Below are 18,349 nucleotides of genomic sequence, written 5' to 3'. Positions count from 1 at the left end.
TTCAGATCAGCACGCGCGATCGTAACGTTGACGTTTATTCCGGGCCGCACTCACTGAGAATGGTATTGACACATCTTGATATGCTGCATCAACTTGCTGACATACACTCAGGCGCGGACTAAGTACCTGTTATCGTACTTCAGCTATTCGTACCATTTCTGTGTGCTTATCCTTCCCTCCTGTCCAAAAATGCTGTGCAATGAGTCGTTCTCAATGTCACTAGTGAGTTCACGCATGCACATCTATCCACCGATTCTTGCAGTCCCAATAGACTTCAGAACTGCATTGCTTCGAGCCACGCTTCGAGTCGTTGCCCTCTATTGAGGCTAGCCACATTATGGAGCAACCACAGACCAACATGCGGCCTCAATCACGGTAAAGTCTTTCGAAGCCGGCCAACTCAACGATGGATCTGCAGCTTATATATCTCTTGCTCAGTGGCGATGCGCCATTTCGTTGACTGGAATGATCGATTCATGCACGCGGAGGCTCGCCTGTTCTTTGTTGTCCCATTGTTGCATTGTCCGTTGCCACTGGCAGTGCATTCTGCAGTGGCTATCACGTCACAATGGAACTCGCATGCCGCACTCGTGACCAGTGGCAGATGGCCAGGAAGGTTTAAAGCATTGCACGGCTCCCATCTCGCTCATCCAAGAATCCTGAACCGCAACAAACTTTGTCATGTTCTCTGAGCACCATGGATGGGTACAGACGGGGAATCTGAAGGCGGATGTGCGACGGTATGCTACCCATTTGGTGTATTATACTTCCTTCTTTCTGACCTGTTGTTCGCAGCAGCTTCTCTTGCCCTGTGGCAGGATGCAACTACCAGGCCGAAATACACCGTTACTTGATCGATGATCACCTGAGGGAGACACAGTACGTACGGCCCTTACTCTCAATATGATCCACTTCACACTGATGATCAATATGCAGCGGTGAGCCGGCCATCCAGTGCCCATACATATTCATGTCCGGTTCCACCTCGGCACAGTGCACATACACTACGATCTATTATACGTCATTCAGAGGTCACCTGCGCTGGAAGCACGGCCAATGCCTCGGGGACTATGGTGGCATGCGGGAGATACTGGAGGCGCAACGGCGCCTGCATGCACCCGAGCCAGCCCATCCTGCTGGCGCAAATCCGACGTTTACATTATCCACGACCGAGTGCAGTCGCAGCACGTGGGCAGAACCCAGGACGGGAACGGCTGACGCGAAGCCCAGTTGGCCTGCACTGGCGCCACAGATCAACAATATGCTGTATGCCCGGCCTGACATCTCGGTTGACGCGTCGGTTAAAATTGAGGACACGGCATCCTCCACGATACCGATGTGGGGTGCCTTGGAGGGCGCTGCTCATAGACAGCCCGTGCATGCGAGTGGGCGTGCAAGCGGTGAGCTGCCAGTGCGAGGGAATCCCGCCCTAGAAGGTTCCTATACTCTGGATTTGCCCGACAGGTGCGCTCAGGGATCAGCGGCTGGCTGTAATGGCAGCCTTTGACAACTTTACTGCACCTTTTTGCTCATTGCGATTGAGCGACCGCTGGTCGGTCTTAATCTTTGTTTTTCTAGGGCGAATTTTCATGTCCGGTGCGATAGATACGCGCTATAGCTTGCTGTAAGACCCCTCTCTATATATGATTTATAAAGACTTCTTTCTACATTACTGAGGCGAAACATGGGACCGTCAAAAATCCAAGGCTCGAGAGATGGATTTTCAGGATCCGGAGAACATTGAGGAAGCAATGGACTTGTCTCCTCAGTCCTGTAAGCAGACTACAAATAATCCCTTACTAAGTTGGGAAGGACGGGGTTATTAATTAAGACAATGGACGCGTAACCTAAGTACTGGCCATGGCAGTTTCCATCCTTCTATGGGTTACGGTAGTATTCGACAGCCTCCCGGATATCCTGACCCTGAAATGCCCCAGAGTGCAGGAATGATGTCAGATGCATTCGTTCAAGACTACGTACCCCATTGGGAAATCACTAACTACACCGTCGGTGCGTCATGGATATTGAATGTTCAAAGCATCGACGTTCTCAGGTGCGTTCATCGTCTGACACAGCGATAGATGGTTCTCCAATTCCCGAGTTGTGCATTGTGAGCGGCTTATAGAGCGAGCACGGTTTTACACACTGCCAGCACGGACTTCCATTTTCCTTGCTGGCATTCTAGGAATCTAGTTTAATTCTACTTTACTCAATGCGCTTCTCTCTCGCTGGATACGTTTAATGCACGATTTATAATCAGTCAGTGGTATCCAAGTGGCGATATGGTACGTACGTATGGCCTTGCCAGTGTCTTGTTCCAATTGACTCTTCACACTCGTCTTAAATTCGGCGTAATTCCTTCTTGGTGCACATACTCATAGGCAGCTCTTTCGGTACCTGCTGATTCCGCCATAGGATTGATACCGATGACGGAAGTTCAATGGAGACATGCATGCCGACTCCCGAGCCTAGCCTTCAATGCATTGCTTGGGTAGCTATCTGGATGCTGTTTAGGTTTCAAAGCACTCTGTGCTGTCCACAAATATTTTTCGACCAGAATGCCCTCCAGCGGCATATCACGCAAAAATTATCGTTGCAATTTGGCCATATGTTTTGGCTTCATGTGGACAGCTCTGAAACTTCGTGTTGGCCGTCGGGTGAGTACCGCTTGAACTGTTGTTGGGATGGCCACTCGCCACTGAAAAGACAATGCACACACGGTTTGCCTCGTGTCGCTTTGTTGTGGTAGCAAGGTACGCTTGCGCAAGCGCGCGTGGCCGGACACCAAGACATATAAAACGGACGAGGACCGTCCGGACCTAATCTTCTCGTCCACTCTAGTTGACAGATCTCCCTAACAGGTCATCGGAGAAGCTCCAATGAAGAAGCAAGACTACCAGCCGCAAGGGCGCCAGACACAACACGACCGTGGACGCCATCCCGCTGACTCAGAGGTCCCCTGCACTATCTGCACACTAAAATTCCCCGACAGAGCCACGTTGAAAGATCATTTGCGCCAAATGCAGTGCGTCCCGCTCCTCACTCTCCTTCATTCTCCTCCGTGAGGCTGACTCGCTTCCAACCATCAGCCGGCGGCGGCTATTCGAATGCACGGCCCCAGCGCACTCCGCCGGAAAATCCGAGCAGTGCCAGTACATAACGCACCTCTGCAGATCATTACGTGCCCACGTATTCCGTGTACATCCTGGGTATACCGTCAATCAGAGAGACGAAACAATCCCAGTAGGGCGCGCGCCTCTCCACCTACAGGAAGTTCCGTTATCATCGTACACACTACGACCTGTCATCTCGGTATGCGATGTGCGCCTGCCGTTCCCGCAGTACGCATTGGCCTCTATGCGGCGAGAAGAAGGCGTGTCGGCTAGGCCGGGAGCAGGCATGGCGCACGCTGGGCCCAGCATCCGGCGTGCGCCAGTGCAGATGCAAATATCGGCAGACGATCGTGTCTCCCCGATGATATCGGCCTACGCGCCACTCGCGACGGAGAGCACTGTGACCGCGAGACGAATGTCGTGGTACGAGACTGTGGGGATTCCTGATAGACAGCCTGTGTCTGGAAATGCGGGTAGCGGTGTCCTGATGTATGCCTTGCTGGATGGCCAGACTGCGACTGTATCGTTGCCCGTGGATAGACAGCCTGTGTCTGGAAATGCAGGCCCGGGTAGCGATGTCCTGACGCATGCCTCGCTGGATACCGAGATTGCACCTGTGTCGTTGCCCGCGCGCTCCTGGAGAGCTGTCGTGGGTATTGACTCTCCCCCCTCGATGCAACGGTGATGCGTGGCTCCACAATTTTTGCAAACCATTTTGTTTTTTTGGAAAGCTGACGGGAGCGCGGTGGCGGCTGTCGGAGTTCTCTACTTTCTGGTATGAATTTCTTGAAATCTGTGGCCATGTGTGCATCGTGTTCCGTATTTTCTCTTTAGATGCTCTGGTGTATATTGTCCATTCAACCCAATGCCTAAACATGCATCATATACAAGTTATTGTTATCGCGAATATCTGCGCGTCGACAACGTGCTCGTGCATCGCAAGATAGCTGGCTATTTCTTGGCTTCACCAGTGTGCATGACATAGTTTGCCTCACTGACAATTCCTATTTCTTAGGAATCTGGCAGGTGATGCTCACTGAGAAAGGAACGACTGTCTGCCGCTAACTAGAGGCTGTATCTATGAGCCTATGGTGGAGTACGCCAGTGCCTCGTCCTTCTGGAGCGCCTTCGCGGGTCGCGAGTACTTAGTCTCCCGAAGGCAGATGGCAGACACTCTGCTTCAACGTTCCCAGTGGAAAACGCGTCTTGTGAGATCGCAGCGAGTCGCACGAGGTCGTGGCTGTGACCAGCCAGCCGTGAGATTTTGGACTATATGCGATCTTGAGCAAGGCCAGTCGAACGTGGTCGCAGGCTAACATGGTGCCAAGCGGGAGAATTGAGGGACTTCGCACCTACTCAAATATTAAGCTGCTGTATAATAATTGTATTGTCGTGATTAAATACACTGTGACTACACTCGACGTCGTGTGAGCACCCTCGGCGTCGTGCGAGCTCCTGCGACATCGCGCGATCTACTTCGACTTGCTCCGCTCTCGCTCTCGCCGCCCCCGCTCCCGCTCCTGCCCGTATCCCCGCCCGCGCGCCCGCACCCGCGCACCCCTGCCCACGCACGCTCGTCATCGTCATCTGAACGAACACGATGTCCATACGCAATAGATGTGGTGGCGAATCTGCGAGAAAGGATCTCATACGCGGAAGATTAGCACAACGTGATCTACACTTGCACATACAAAAGCAGGCAGTACTTACTACGGTAATCAGCAGCAACTGCGAGTACGGCTGAGGGGATCTCTCGACCATCTGATAAGTAAATTTGAGGACATTTTAGGTGCTTGGGTGCCTGGCACAGAAACTGTTGCTGTACCTCATCAATAGGGACACATCAGAGGATTACCATCAGGAAGATGAACACACGTTCACATAGTCCGGATGTGTCGCAATGCGCACCACGCGTGCGCCAGAAAGCAAACTTGTTCTCCTGGAACTGCTGCGAGATTAGACAGGGAATGAGATGTAGAACAGTTCGTACTGTGCGGGGTGCGGGCAGCTGTGCGCGCTCGAGCGTGGCATGACCGTCACATTGAGGCAGAGAAGGCTGTTGAGCCACTTCTCGACGGTGTCTTCGGCCGCATATAAAATCGGCATCTCGAGCTTGATCTCGCGCAGTGTGCACGCTTTCGGCGGTGCCTTGATGATGGGCTTCTTGGAGCTCGAGCTTGCCGCTGCATCGTCTTCGCCCGCGGCGGTGTCTTTAGTAAGCGAGGGGTGGGTGCTCTCATGGAGCTATTGGTGAGCTTGAGTGAGAGCGATCAGCCGGTATAATAAGCATCGTGCTCTGGAGGTCAGAGCGACTGGATGCAGGAGGATAAGAGCGCAGACGTGGTGGTGACATGAGTACGGTGACGCATCCATGTCACAATCTCTGAGCTCAGCGTGGGTGCAAAGAGATGATATAAGTGCAAGTACACTGGGCACAAGTACAACATATAGTGTATATATAGCTAATCGATACATGCGTGCAGCAAAATTCGGCAGATATATAGCGGCCTTACATCGAGCAAAGTGCAATTCAGATGGGACATGGTACAGGATCGACACGTCAAATCACAGGATCTCTCGCACGTGTTCGACCAGGTGAGATCTGGTTCGACCTCCTGTGACTCCGTCCGGGGGCCCATGTAACCCAGGTACGACGGGCCTAAGTAGTCGGTCGACGTCGGTGAATGGTCGATACCGGCTCTTGCATGCTTCGGTTACAACAGGGCTAAGTAGTCGGTCGACGTCGGTGAATGGCCGACACCGGCTCTCGCGCGCCTCGGGAGGGAGGTGCGCGTGGTTACATAGGAATGAAGAGCAGGGACTAAGTCGTTTAATGTGTCGATGGCGGGTATCTCCCAGGATCGGTGAGATAGACATGGTGCGGGCAGTAAAGTCTGGAGAGAAAGAGGGATCAATGAGTGACGTGGATAGCTCGTAAAGGTGAAACATGCACACACTCGGCCGGTCACACAGAATGGGAAACTTTTGATGCGTGGAAGTCGTCTTGTAGGTGAAGAAAGGTTGGTAAACGGGGGTAAACGGGAGAAAGGCCTGATCTTTATATTTATGGGGAGGGGCAATCCCTCCAAAGAGAACGGCCGCTTAGTCAGCGAAGCGCCACCGGGAAGGACCCCAGCGCCTACGCCACATACGGTGGCTGAAGCGTGTGGAGAAGCGCGTTTATACACTTCGAAGCAATCCCTTCAAATTTTAACCAAAATAACATTTTAACTTGACTTTATGATGCTCATAGCACTTGCCCCAAGTCAAATTAAAACAATTGCTCCAGTAGAACACCTCTTAGGATGAGCTTGACTATCAGAACGTGCGATGCATTTGCGAAGCTAAGTTGATAGTCCAAGTCAAGCCGTGATCTAGTGCGTCTTGGTTCGTTCATGCGTTTTTCACTGGGCTTCAACCTCGTACCTCGGATATCCGTGTCTGACGTCGCGGTGACGTGCGGTTTGACCGTACGTCTGTGGCTTTGTATTCCGCAATACATAGCACATGAAAATTCGAAAGTCAATCATGACGCGCCTTCAATCACTCTATCTTGCGTTCTTGCATAAAATTTCCTATTTTCCATAATATACCGTGACAGTGTTCGTCCGCTAAGCAGAAAAACACAAAGACAGAAAAGACGTCATCACAAAAAGGACGACAATACATATGTAACGCGTCCCCACCGTCTCCAGACTGCATACAACGCAAGAACGACACACGTCGCGCTCACTGCTCGCTCACGAATATGGCAGCCATGCCCATCCCAGAGCCGATGCACATACTCGTGCAAAACACCTTCGCCCCCGTCTGCTTCGAGATATTCAAGCCCGTCGCGACCTGGCGTGCCCCCGCTGCAAAAGGCACCACTCAGCACCACTCCAGAAAAAAAGGAAAGATAAAGCAGGGTACTCACTGCATCCAAGCGGGTGCCCAATGGCGATCGCTCCACCATTCACGTTCACCTTCTCCACCGGAATCCCGAGCTTCTGTACGCAATACACCGCCTGGCTCGCAAACGCCTCGTTGATCTCAAAAAAGTCTACGTCTGCCAGCCCGAGCCCCGTCTTCTCCAGTACGCGCGGGATCGCGTATGCAGGACCCACGCCCATGATTCGCGGTGGCACCCCCACCACCGCCGCCGCTACGAACTTGCCCACGACCGGCAAGCCGAGGCGCGCCGCGGTCGACCGGCGCGCGAGCACCACCGCCGCGGCACCGTCCGACACCTGCGACGCATTTCCGGCGTGCGTGCTCCCGTCCGCCTTGAACGCGGGTTTTAGCTTCCCAAGCGACGCCGCCGTGACGCCCTCGCGCACCCCGTCGTCGCGGTCCACTACCACCCGCGTCTCGCGCTCCGTCTTAGGGTCCACCCAGGTCACCTCCAGCGGCACGATCTCCGCGGCGAACTTGCCCGCCGACTGTGCTGCGGCGGCTTTCTGGAAGGAGGAGGCGGCAAACGCGTCCTGCACCTCGCGCGTGATCCCATAGTCCGCTGCTACATTCTCGGACGTGATCCCCATCGGGATCAGGCAGTCCTCCGCTTCTTGAGTCGAGAGCACCGCTTCTGAGAACCCGTCGGCCTGGGCGCGCGCGCCGAACCCGAACGTCATCGACTCGACGCCCGCACCTAGGAGGAAAGAAGTCAGTGGCTGAGAACTGGAGTGAAGGATGGCAGGGAGAAAAGGACCGGTGAATGAAGAAGGGACTTGCAGGCGCGAACCGGTGTCCAGTCCCTGCGTACATTTCAGTCATAGGTGAAGCTTCTTGCTCTGCAGAGAATATTCCAAAATTGAAGACAAGGACGTGGTCACAACGTCATCGCGAATGTATGACGTAGGGAAAGCCCGCGCATAGCGCAGAAGGAATCATCAGAGGATAACGACCGGATATCCGTATTATAAGTCCGGTCCTCCACGATACAGCCACACGCAAGGAGGCAACATTTGAAGACGGCAACTCAACGTCGGCATAGCTGTGTGCAAAAAATGGAGAACAGGCACAAGTCGCGCTCGGACGTCCACAGATTGAGCTTTAGGATGAAACGTATCGGGGAATGTGAAGTGGTGGATATAAAGAGACACCGCGCCGTAGACCGGAAGAGATAAATTGAAAGCATCTCCATTAGGTTAGTACGCTGATATAGACACGGCAGAAGGCACAGCACTCGAAACCACTAGTCAAGCACGGACAGCTTCCCAAGTCCCAGAAGAAAGAAGGAAATACACATTCCCGCTCTGCTACGAAGACCGAGTAAAACGAGACGCGACAATTGCTCCGGCACGAGGATCGCCAGCAAAGACGAACCCAAGAGCGAAGAGGGAAAACCACCCACCGATGCCAATATCAATCTGGCCAGAGATGATCTCCGCGGCGATGTGGTTAATGGCGGTAAGACCCGAGGAGCACTGGCGGTTGACAGTGTTGATGGGTACAGTGTTTGGGATACCAGCGTGGAGGGCGGCCATGCGCGCAGCGCTCGCACCGCCGGCGGGGGGAAGGACGTTGCCTACGGCAATGTCCTCGATGAGCCTCGGGTCGAGGCCAGCCTTAGAGTACGCGGCGCGGAAGATGCCTGAGAGGATCTCCTCTGGACGGGTGTCCTTGAAGCCGCCCTTCTTTGCCTGCAGAGGAGAGTCCGTCAGCGAGAGCGCGAGACGGGGGAAGAGGGCACACCTTCGTGATGGCTGAGCGGACGGCGGCGACGATGACCACGTCGTCGTCGTGCTGTGCGAGGATCTTCGCCTTGGGGGACGTCGTGGTAAAGCTGCTGATGCGTTGTGCAAAGGACGACATCGTGAGTAGGTGCGGGTGAGGAGAGAGAGCTGAAGCAAGCTTGAAATACGATGGCTGAATTACCGGCCCACTGTCGCACGTGTTATTCCCCGCGGTGTGGGGTTAGGGGTACGCGTCGCGTGCCTCGGTGCTGACTCTCCGACCGCGCCACCACAGTCCACCCAGCACAAGCTGTCACTTATCATGAAATGCGCATGAAAAAGAACGCTTTCCTAGTAAGATCCGGTATAGGCGGACGCGTTGTTGGCCAGTTGCCGGCTCAGGCTAACGCATGCATCACCACAATGGTCCAGTCTGGTCAGCATCACCGACGCGTCGCAGAGTAACTAGACTCTACAATAATAGAGACTAGTCCACCTAGCCGCCTCGATTTGTGAGCATATCTGTACTATATCCCTTCTCCGAATCCCACTGTTCTCTTCACAGCTCACCGTGTTACTGCTGAGGAGCTGCCGAGGCGGTGATACACGACGTTTCCTCACAGAATGTCAAGGCAACCGCGCCCACTCCAGCTGAGTCACTCGCACTCGGCTCGTGGCTGTATGTACGTCTAATCTCTGGAAGTGTCTGCGCCGCTGGTGCTCAGCTTGGAAAGGCCTCGCACCCCGATAACTCGTCATTTTTCGTCGGCCGTCCTGCCAAAAGATATACATTGACAGGCATGTGGTTCACTTACCAATCACGATACAGACCGTCGGTTGCGGCGAGCGCTGGCACTGCGGTGAATCACGGTTCTATCTCACAGAATGTATGCGTCCGAGCCGACTGCCCTTCTTCTAATAAGAAGATTGACCAGTACATTGTGCGGCACGACCCAATCGATGGAGGCAGCGGAGTGCGGTCTTACCGTAGTATGCGGATGCCAGGTATGCAACTGAACCCATTGCAATCCCAGTTGACCGTCTTTCTTCTAATGATGAGATTAACCAGTCCGTTGTGTGGTACAATGTGATCGATGGAAACAGTGAAACACGGTCTTACTGGAGTATGCAGTTGCCAGGTACGCAACTGAACTCATTGCAATCCGAGTCAATTGTCTTTCTTCTAATCATGAGATTGACCAGTCCATTGTGTGGTGCGATCCGATCAATGGACACAGTGAAGTGCGGTATTACCGTAGTATGCGGTTACTGAGTACGCAAGTGAACTCATCACAACCAAGATGCTTTTGCATCTTATACTACGTAAAGGTATCACTGACTGTCCATTTCCTGGTCCACTATCTAAGTCTGTTACGCAGCTTCACCATCTCCGGCATGACTTTCTTCTTCACATTCACATCTCTCCCCTGCATGTACATCCAGCAATAATTAACATCTTTGTAGAGTTCTTCTTTCACTTCGTCTAAATTTGACAGATTGATTGTGCGCTGTACGAGGAATGGCAGAGCATCAAAGCACCAATCATCGGCATCAATCCAGTTAGCCATTTCACCCCAAAAGCTCTTGATCAAAATCCACCATTGGTCCTCTGTGATCACATCATGAAGAGCAGAATCATTGGCACCAATTCTTGCAAAAATTCCAGCGAGCAAAAAGTAATGGGAAGGATGATAACAAATATTTGGCTCCTTGAGGAGTGTTATGCAGCACTTGATATGACCATCCTTTTCCAGACAAGGAATCCAATCAGAGGAGTTGGCAAGAGCCAGAAGGAGTTCCAAATAGCAATTTTTTGGTTTATATTCAGACTGGGATTTATAAGCATACTCGGAATCAGTGAAATTTGGCTGGCTGATAGAGTTGAAGGAAGCAGTAGCAAAGATTCCAAGAGCTTCTGAGAATCTGGTCTGAGGTTGTTTGCCTATTGTAAAATTCTGCATGTTCTCCATGGAGGAGAGTGTCACTATAGCAGCACAAGCTGCTTGTAGAGCAGCATTGCGCAGATGCACAACCTCTGAGCGTAAGGAAAAAATGATGGCATCAAGAAATGCTGCCCTCTTTATGTTACTGCCAAGACCTTGCATGATAGTCATTACTAGGAGACTATCAATGATAGCAGTCTTATTATTTGCTTTGCAATGGTAATCCAGGTAGTCGGCCAGCCAGTCAAAATCCTGCAAGTCATTGGCACTATGATTGTATGTGAATTTGCCATTCCATATCAGGAAGTCATTATGACAATTTGTCTGTTTCCATGTGATGAGGATCCTCAGAACTGCTGCAATGAACTGATGTGCTGCTGAGATATTCTTATCCACATGTGATAAAGAAGAGCATTGATTGATCAAGTCTCTGCAACACCTAATCACTTCCTTGATGAAAGAACTTTGAGACATTATTTGAAGGCTTTGTAAATGACCATGGGCTGAGGCAAATGACTGATCGAAGGTTATGATATGAGTTATCACTGGAGCCAGTAAGAGGGTCTTCTTAGTGTCTCCCCAAAGGACATGATTTAGAAGAGTTTTCGGAAAATTCCAGACAAGCAATGCAACCAAATCTTCAACAATTATGCTGCAAATATGCTTGTTAAAATAATGTATACATGAAAGAACAAAATGACATTACCCTTTATCAGAATTCATCAAGTATTGTTGTGGAAATTTTATGCCAAAGATGCATATAACAAGGAACACACAGTTGGCCACTGTCGGCATAGAGTGCTCAGCCAGTGAAGATGAAAGCAGCCTAAGCATTATATGGACTGCCAACTTTTCTAGCTCAAATGGCTGCTGCAATGATTGGGAGCAAAGGAAGGCGTATGAAAAACTGGGCAAAAGTGATGTAAGAGCAGCAATTGAATGTGATGACACATCAATGTCACCCCGGATGAATGTTTTCCATGTCATCTGTCCAAGACCAATCTGAGAGACCAACATAAAATGAGGATCCTGTGATTCAAGGTACTTCCAACAGTCCCAGAAATCTCCATTGATCATCATTGCTTTGTGTATGCGAGTTTTTGAGTCAGTAAGGTCAACCTGATCATGTTGAACTTGACATTCTGATAATCCTGGAAGAACTATTGCAGATCCAGAATTTCCTCCTGGAAAGTATCGTCTCCAGTACAAGTGAGAAAGTGCAAGACCAAATGCAATAGCTTTGTCAAAGGCCCCAGAAATACAATGAGCCTGGTCATCAAAGCATTTCATGAACATATCTGGCAGTTGTGACTCTATGGGTGACACCTTCAGAGCCCCAAAAAGGCTTATGTCCAATTCTGGCACTAGGCAAGCAGCCGCTGTAATCATCTCCGAGTCCGTGGAAGTTTCAAAGAGCCAGTTCAGTGATGGAAGGCAGGTTGACCTGAGGTCAATGTCAGACTTTGGGCCACCAGAACATTCTGCTTCTTCTTTCATTTGCTGTTCTGTATCATTCGAGATTGTCACTGAGAAGGCAGATTGGATCCAAATCAGAGCAAACTTCATTCCTCTCAAGAGCTTGACAATGATAAAAGCAGAGGTAAGGCTTTGAGCTGTGATGGTCAGCAATCAGTGCCCCATCTTAAAGGTGAGTAACATGTCTAACTTACAGATTGCACATAATCTATTCCAAACCAACCGCAGAAGAGTCGACACAGGAGTCTGGAATGGACAGTCCTCTGACTTAAATGACACACAGATTGTGCCAGTGTAGAAGATAAAGCCAATAGTTGTCATTGCAATGACAACACCAGACATTGCATGGCTTTCGGCCCAAACATAAGAGGAGAGTGCAGCCTCAAAGAAAAAGAGGGAAAGTTGCATGAGCACGAGAAATGACTGTAAGACGGCATCTAAATGCCATTCTTTAATTCCGTCCAATTTTTGTTGCCTCCTGATGCTGCACTCCTCGAGAGAACCATGACCGCGACCACTTGATTTATAGTGAGAAAGCCACTGTTTACCAAGAACTGCACCGAAAGCAGCGAGAAGGCTCAATAAGAGGCTAGCATAAGCCAAGGCCTGGAACCACACGCCTCTCGATGAAGCTGAGGGTATCGGATCGCCGCCCTGCACGTTATTCTTGTCCCGGATAAGCTGTGCCAAAAGAGCATTTGTAGTATCACTCGGATTGGGCTGCATGGCAATGATAAAGGCTGTGCTAACGGCGGAGAAGAGGCCAGACTGCATGGTGCATTAGAGCACATCAGCATCAGTACTCCTTCACTCACAAAGATCAGGATTATGTCCATGTCCCCGCGGCAGCGTTCCAAAAATTCATTATCATATTCAGTTGAAAGCTTCTGATAGCTCGCCCAAAAGCGTGATCTGACATCTCTCCCGCTTGGTTCGATGATTGTAGAGTCCTTCAATGTCTGAAGAATATCCCGCAAGATACTCAAGCTGCTCTCGGATCACTGAGTAATCGCTTTTGCATATGGTTGAAGAAACTCACTTCTCTTTGTCGTCGTCTGTGTGTGCATTGGTGCTTCTATTCGCATCGTTGCCTCCAGGGGTTGGCATTCGAGCATCGTGTTGTAGTCTGTGATCGTGGATTATACGACTGCCACACTGAGTCTGGTGCTGTAGCTACATACCCATCTCCATGATTTGTTTCTGCTCGCCCTTCAGCAGCCTGTTGATGCTCTCGCGATCTATGTCCGCGTTGGGATGAGTAGGTGAATCGGATCAATAATGTTACTTACCCTTCGATTGTATTCGACATTGGGGGAGTAGGATGTCGAGGCAGTCCCTTCGATAGGTTCGTAGACGTCTAAGGCAATATGGACGGAAGTCTCGAGACGGTAACCAGAACCTCTGGGAGTTGATGCGCAGAAATCGATGGGGCCAATTGATAAGGGCGGAAAGATGCCGAGCGAGAGCTCGTCGATAAGGAGGGCATGACCCATTGATTGTTCCTATCAGCTCTGATCAGCAGCGCTCGGGAAGCTACGTATCAGCGAAGAGAGCAATCCGACAAGGAGAGCATGACCATTGACGCCGTGAAGTTTTTCCGTCGTAGGAAGGTGGAGACCTAGCGGAGTAGTGTCTCCGCAACCTAAAGTTTCGATTTTGAACAGAGAAGCTGGTGCTGAACATGAAGATTCAAAGTCAACGGCATGTAACCACCGCCATGCGATGCCACTATGATTCCCCCAAGCGTGATTCCTCTTTATCCGCAGATGAAATGCTGTCGCGAAATGTGTTAGTAAATTCAGAACGAACGACAGCTCAATAGATTGCCGCAGTAACTCAAAGAGATGCGGCTACGTTTGAAAAATCTTGCAAAGATAAGATTTCATTCCAGCGTGAACGGCCGAATCACCCGCATTCGATCTCGCACCAGCAAACATCGAAGAAAGCTTACTCAGTTATGCCGTGCTCCGGCATAACTGAGTAACTCGCACACAACACGAGGAGTCCTGCTGACAGGTCATGCAGCGGAAGGATTCTGCCGACACAGCTCAGGGTAAGGACAGGAGACATTACCTTAGATGTCCCGATATGAACGCCCACTGCGTGTCGCACGATCCTTGTGCTGCGCCCAGGAACAAGTTTTGCATCTCGCTGGTCCGATACGGAATGCGCCCGGAAAGTGTCAGATCCTGGAGGTTCGAATGAGGTGCCCGAAGCTCCTCAGCACCGCTGCATACGTCCTGCACGAGCATTGACCCGATGCAGATCTAAGCCAGGACTGTAGCCAGTGAGATCAAATGAGACAATGACTGGCAAGTGGTCCGCGGACAGAAGCATACCTAATACCTGTCGTCCGTCGGTCCGTTTGAAGGAAGCGAGAAATAGCGAGTAAGTATGCTCCCTCAGCAAATTTCCCGGAAGCCGTGCAGTGCAACATAGGCCACATAGTCACGGTAGGCGATACGTCCCCGTTTATGTAGCACGATGTAGCACAGTGCGAAGACTTCATCGCACGACACTACAGCCTCCTTTTGCGCCGTAGCAATACGTATGGGAAAAAAATATGGAATTTTAAGCCAGAACAAAAGATCGAATGACCCCAGGCTCGTCATAACCAGCTTTCAAGTACTCGCGGCCCACGAAATATGTCGCCAGAGATCCAATGGTCAGACCGCGCGTCACCGCTTCACCGCCGGCGCTCGTCGCGTCGAGGTCGACCCCTGTCATGGCCCTCCAGGAGGACCTGTCACCGGCATAATATCCCACCGTGGGCGGCCGCAGCGCTCGTTATCAAGAACGGTGCGCAGCGCTCTGCCACTCGGTCTGCACCTAGTATATCTGGGCCAGAGCGAGAGAGCAAGGCGGGACCATGTTTCATCTTGCATGTGTGGTCTTTGATCACTAGGGGCACCGGCAGTCGGACCAGTAGGAACATCCGGGAACAGCACAACAGAGCAAAGAACACGCCGGTCGCCAAAGATGAGGGCAGGGCCCATTAATCCGGTTGCAGCTTGCGACGAGGACATGCGGTCGAGATATACGACTGCTGAAACTAACTGGCAAACCGCCATGGTACTGTAGAGCTTGAACGAACGTCACGGATGGCCGTCTCTTGTCCGCTTTATATGAAGCATGCCGTGGTTAGACAAGCGAACACGCATGGAGTATGCATGATGAAACAAAGCGAACACGAACAGTACCGCATCACGAACAGCGTCGTGGTGGGTGGAGTGGCGTGACGTAGATGCTTTGTGATCCAGACCACATTCGGCCCATGTGCATGAAGTGCTAGTGGCAATTGCTCCACGATGACCTGGAGGTACCATTGAACGACATTCTCGGAGAGTTCCGGCAGCGCATCAAGAGAAGTGCACGCAGCGCGCTGGGTGACAAGGTCATTCATGAGTCGCATCATTGTCTGTGCAAGGCGTCAGACCTCAAGACCGCTATGTGCGACAAATCGGACGTACGGAGACAAGCACGGCATGCCTAGAGACAATGTCTTCCTCCAATCACTCGCACATGCAGCTAACGGCGATGCAGCTTGCCATGCACACGGAAGCATCAGGATCTTGGAGCCCAGCCTCGATAATGGGCCAAATGTGGACCACCAGAGGCGTCGTGCATGCACTACAACCTTCAACGACTACTCCCAGCGCGAGCATAGCACCCCGGCACAAGGAGGAATCCGGCGAAGAAATCTACTGTTGGATGAGAGCGCGGAAATACCTGCAAGGGAGGCAGGTTTGCCGCCAGGCAGTCCATGGTGCGGAGGCCATGAATAGCATCCGTGCGATAATGTGTGAGCTCGGCGAGCGACCATCGAGATTAGGCAGTCCTCTGCTTCTTGCGCAGAGCGAAGTTTCTGAGAAACCCTTTGTCTGGGCGAGCCCGAGCGCGCCGTACCCGAACGCCATCGATTCGACGCCCGCACCTGGGAGGACAGAGAGTAGCAAGTGAGAACTGGAACTGGGGGAGGAATGAAAGGGCAACGGCGGAAACAACTGAAGTGGAGGGAAGAAGCGCAGGGGCGAACGCGATTTGCAGGGGTGGTGCGCTCTGTGAGAGCAGTGATCCAACGGCTTGGCCGACCTGCGGCGCACGCACAAGGCGAATTCCGTTGCACTACGGACTCCCTGCACAGACCAGAAAGGAGAGTACGGAGCCGTAGGCAAGAAATCTGGTGGCACCTGTGCATGCAAGACTGGCACAGCCATGCTACGGCCAAGACCTCGTTACATCGGGAGTGAGGCCCAAAGAGACGAGAGTAGAGGCGCCAACGGGCTCGATACCTGCACCCTCTGTGATCTCTACCTATAGCTCTGGCAACATCTCTGGCGAACAACACAAGGCGGCCGGTCAACCTAGCCTGAGAAGGCTCTGCACGAACCGGTATGCCGTAGAAGGTGAACCTTGTCGTCCTCGAGACGACCAGTCGACCGTAGACAGCTCTTGGAGTCCAACCAGAACGATGGAAACACACATCCTCGCTCTGCTAGGAGGACCGGAAGGGATGAGAACGCAAAAAAAGCTCCAGCACGGTGATCAGCAACGAAGACGAAGCCAAGAGCTCAGAGGGGAAACCACCCACCGATGCCAATATCAATCTGGCCCGAGACGATCTCCGCGGTGATGTGGTTAATGGTGGAGAGCCCCGAGGAGCACTGGCGGTTGACAGTGTTGATGGGGACAGTGTTTGGGATGTCCTCGATGAGGGCGGGGTCGAGACGACGGATGTCCTTGAAGTCGCCCTTATTCGCCTGCAGAGGAGAGTCCGTCAGTGGGCCCGCGAGAGGGGGAAAGAGGGCGCACCTTTGTGATTCCAGAGAAGCGGCATCGTCGTACTGTGCAAGGATCTCCACCTTGGGGAACGTCGTGGTGAGGCTGCTGGTGGTGCGCTGTGCGAAGGTCAACATCGTGAATAGGTCGAGATGGTGCGCAAGCAAACTGAAGTACTGTACTACGGCTGAATTACCGGTTCGCGTTTTGTAGGGTAAAAGCTAAGAACAAAGGCGAGGATTGTGAACCGTCCACGCGGAGGCCCTTGGGATAAGCGTCGAATGTATAAGGCATGACCGCGTCGCACAGACTGAGCACGCCGAGTGCTGCGGCTTTGCACGTTTCACAGACACATCGAAGTCGCTGAAGAGTAGATACGGGTATCCTGGGGCTGAGGCAACAAGGTTGAACCAGAGTATCTACAACCTGCCTTTCGGAGACTACCGAAGAGTCAAGAAGACGCGTCCAAAAACGCGTCTTGATCGACACCTCCACAACTGCAGTGGGCCGTCGGGGCTTTGGACCAGTACTTCTGTCAACTGCGCTACGCCAACATTGTTCTCAGATCTTTCTTCGCAGGCTTCCTACGCGTGCTAATGTGGCACTTCGCATGGAGTCCCGTGGTCTCGTTAACCCGATAGCCTACAGTCCCTAAGCTTCTCAACAGACCAGTTTCTTTGAACTACTGTAGTGAAGACGGTGCCCTTCTCCACATAGCGAACAGCCTTGCATTGATCACAGGATCGCCATTCCGAGTCAACAAGCCAATGGATAGTGCTAGGATGCCACATCGGTGCGTTATTCAAAAAGTTTCCGTCCGACAAGAGCACATAGCACGCGCGCGGATGCTCGGACTGGTGCATGCTCTGCGTCGTAGGTTATCTCTGGATTTGCAGGTTAGAAGACATTGAAATGGGCGTTTTGAACCACCCCGCGTCGTACACGCGCATATGTCATGCGCGACTCTGTGCAACTGCCTCCAGGATCCCCAGTACTCCCCCTACGTGGCAGGCGAGTGCCTCCAGTTCAGAATGCATTCACGCCCGCTTTCTGCCGTTTGTGTTTTGTCTGTATTGTGCAGACATCCTTTCGTTCACGATGAGCCTGTATTAATGACCTCGCCACCACTCCCGGACGTCTCCTTCGACCATGCATCTTGAACCATGGTGGAGGACTGTCTCTTTACCGTCAAAAAACACGGACTACATGTAGGCAAACTTTGGTTGTGCGCGGAGGTCGGACAAATGACACAACGTCCAGGTACTCGTCCCGCAGAGGCTGCGTATCTACGATCTGACTCACCTCGATTTCGCGACTAGGGCGCGTGAGATTAGTGGAAGTCTAGTCGAAAACGCGACGTTGCGTCTCGCGTGCATCATGT

General features: G+C 52.0%; 7 protein-coding genes across 7 annotated transcripts; 2 read left to right on the top strand and 5 right to left on the bottom strand.

The window, feature by feature from the left end:
• Positions 1 to 681: 681 nt before the first annotated feature.
• SCP_0900720 (hypothetical protein) lies at positions 682 to 1,507 on the top strand (the record flags this gene model as incomplete). The annotated part of the gene is made up of 3 exons (XM_027761306.1): positions 682 to 740; positions 796 to 879; positions 937 to 1,507. The coding sequence occupies 3 exons, from the start codon at positions 682 to 684 to the stop codon at positions 1,505 to 1,507; spliced, it is 714 nt and encodes a 237-aa protein (XP_027617107.1).
• Positions 1,508 to 2,621: 1,114 nt separating this feature from the next.
• On the top strand, positions 2,622 to 3,798 carry SCP_0900710 (hypothetical protein; the record flags this gene model as incomplete). Its single annotated transcript, XM_027761305.1, has 3 exons — positions 2,622 to 2,657; positions 2,862 to 3,025; positions 3,090 to 3,798. The coding sequence occupies 3 exons, from the start codon at positions 2,622 to 2,624 to the stop codon at positions 3,796 to 3,798; spliced, it is 909 nt and encodes a 302-aa protein (XP_027617106.1).
• An 898-nt stretch (positions 3,799 to 4,696) lies between these two features.
• Positions 4,697 to 5,219, bottom strand: SCP_0900700 (hypothetical protein; the record flags this gene model as incomplete). The annotated part of the gene is made up of 4 exons (XM_027761304.1): positions 4,697 to 4,758; positions 4,824 to 4,926; positions 4,989 to 5,058; positions 5,104 to 5,219. 4 exons carry the CDS (start codon positions 5,217 to 5,219, stop codon positions 4,697 to 4,699), a joined length of 351 nt encoding a protein of 116 aa, XP_027617105.1.
• Positions 5,220 to 6,842: 1,623 nt separating this feature from the next.
• SCP_0900690 (3-ketoacyl-CoA thiolase, peroxisomal) lies at positions 6,843 to 8,909 on the bottom strand (the record flags this gene model as incomplete). The annotated part of the gene is made up of 4 exons (XM_027761303.1): positions 6,843 to 6,967; positions 7,030 to 7,743; positions 8,449 to 8,737; positions 8,790 to 8,909. The coding sequence occupies 4 exons, from the start codon at positions 8,907 to 8,909 to the stop codon at positions 6,843 to 6,845; spliced, it is 1,248 nt and encodes a 415-aa protein (XP_027617104.1).
• A 2,658-nt stretch (positions 8,910 to 11,567) lies between these two features.
• SCP_0900680 (hypothetical protein) lies at positions 11,568 to 13,498 on the bottom strand (the record flags this gene model as incomplete). Its single annotated transcript, XM_027761302.1, has 7 exons — positions 11,568 to 11,620; positions 11,676 to 12,326; positions 12,384 to 12,957; positions 13,005 to 13,176; positions 13,229 to 13,315; positions 13,371 to 13,427; positions 13,479 to 13,498. 7 exons carry the CDS (start codon positions 13,496 to 13,498, stop codon positions 11,568 to 11,570), a joined length of 1,614 nt encoding a protein of 537 aa, XP_027617103.1.
• A 419-nt stretch (positions 13,499 to 13,917) lies between these two features.
• Positions 13,918 to 14,441, bottom strand: SCP_0900670 (hypothetical protein; the record flags this gene model as incomplete). Its single annotated transcript, XM_027761301.1, has 2 exons — positions 13,918 to 13,963; positions 14,263 to 14,441. 2 exons carry the CDS (start codon positions 14,439 to 14,441, stop codon positions 13,918 to 13,920), a joined length of 225 nt encoding a protein of 74 aa, XP_027617102.1.
• A 1,449-nt stretch (positions 14,442 to 15,890) lies between these two features.
• Positions 15,891 to 17,105, bottom strand: SCP_0900660 (hypothetical protein; the record flags this gene model as incomplete). The annotated part of the gene is made up of 2 exons (XM_027761300.1): positions 15,891 to 16,123; positions 16,781 to 17,105. 2 exons carry the CDS (start codon positions 17,103 to 17,105, stop codon positions 15,891 to 15,893), a joined length of 558 nt encoding a protein of 185 aa, XP_027617101.1.
• Between the last annotated feature and the right edge of the window lie 1,244 nt (positions 17,106 to 18,349).

This window comes from Sparassis crispa (genome assembly GCF_003851025.1).
Source record: "Sparassis crispa DNA, contig_000008F, whole genome shotgun sequence".
Taxonomy (NCBI): domain Eukaryota; kingdom Fungi; phylum Basidiomycota; class Agaricomycetes; order Polyporales; family Sparassidaceae; genus Sparassis; species Sparassis crispa.
The sequence above is the reverse complement of the archived record's forward strand: the minus strand, read 5'-3'. Positions and strand labels throughout refer to the sequence as shown.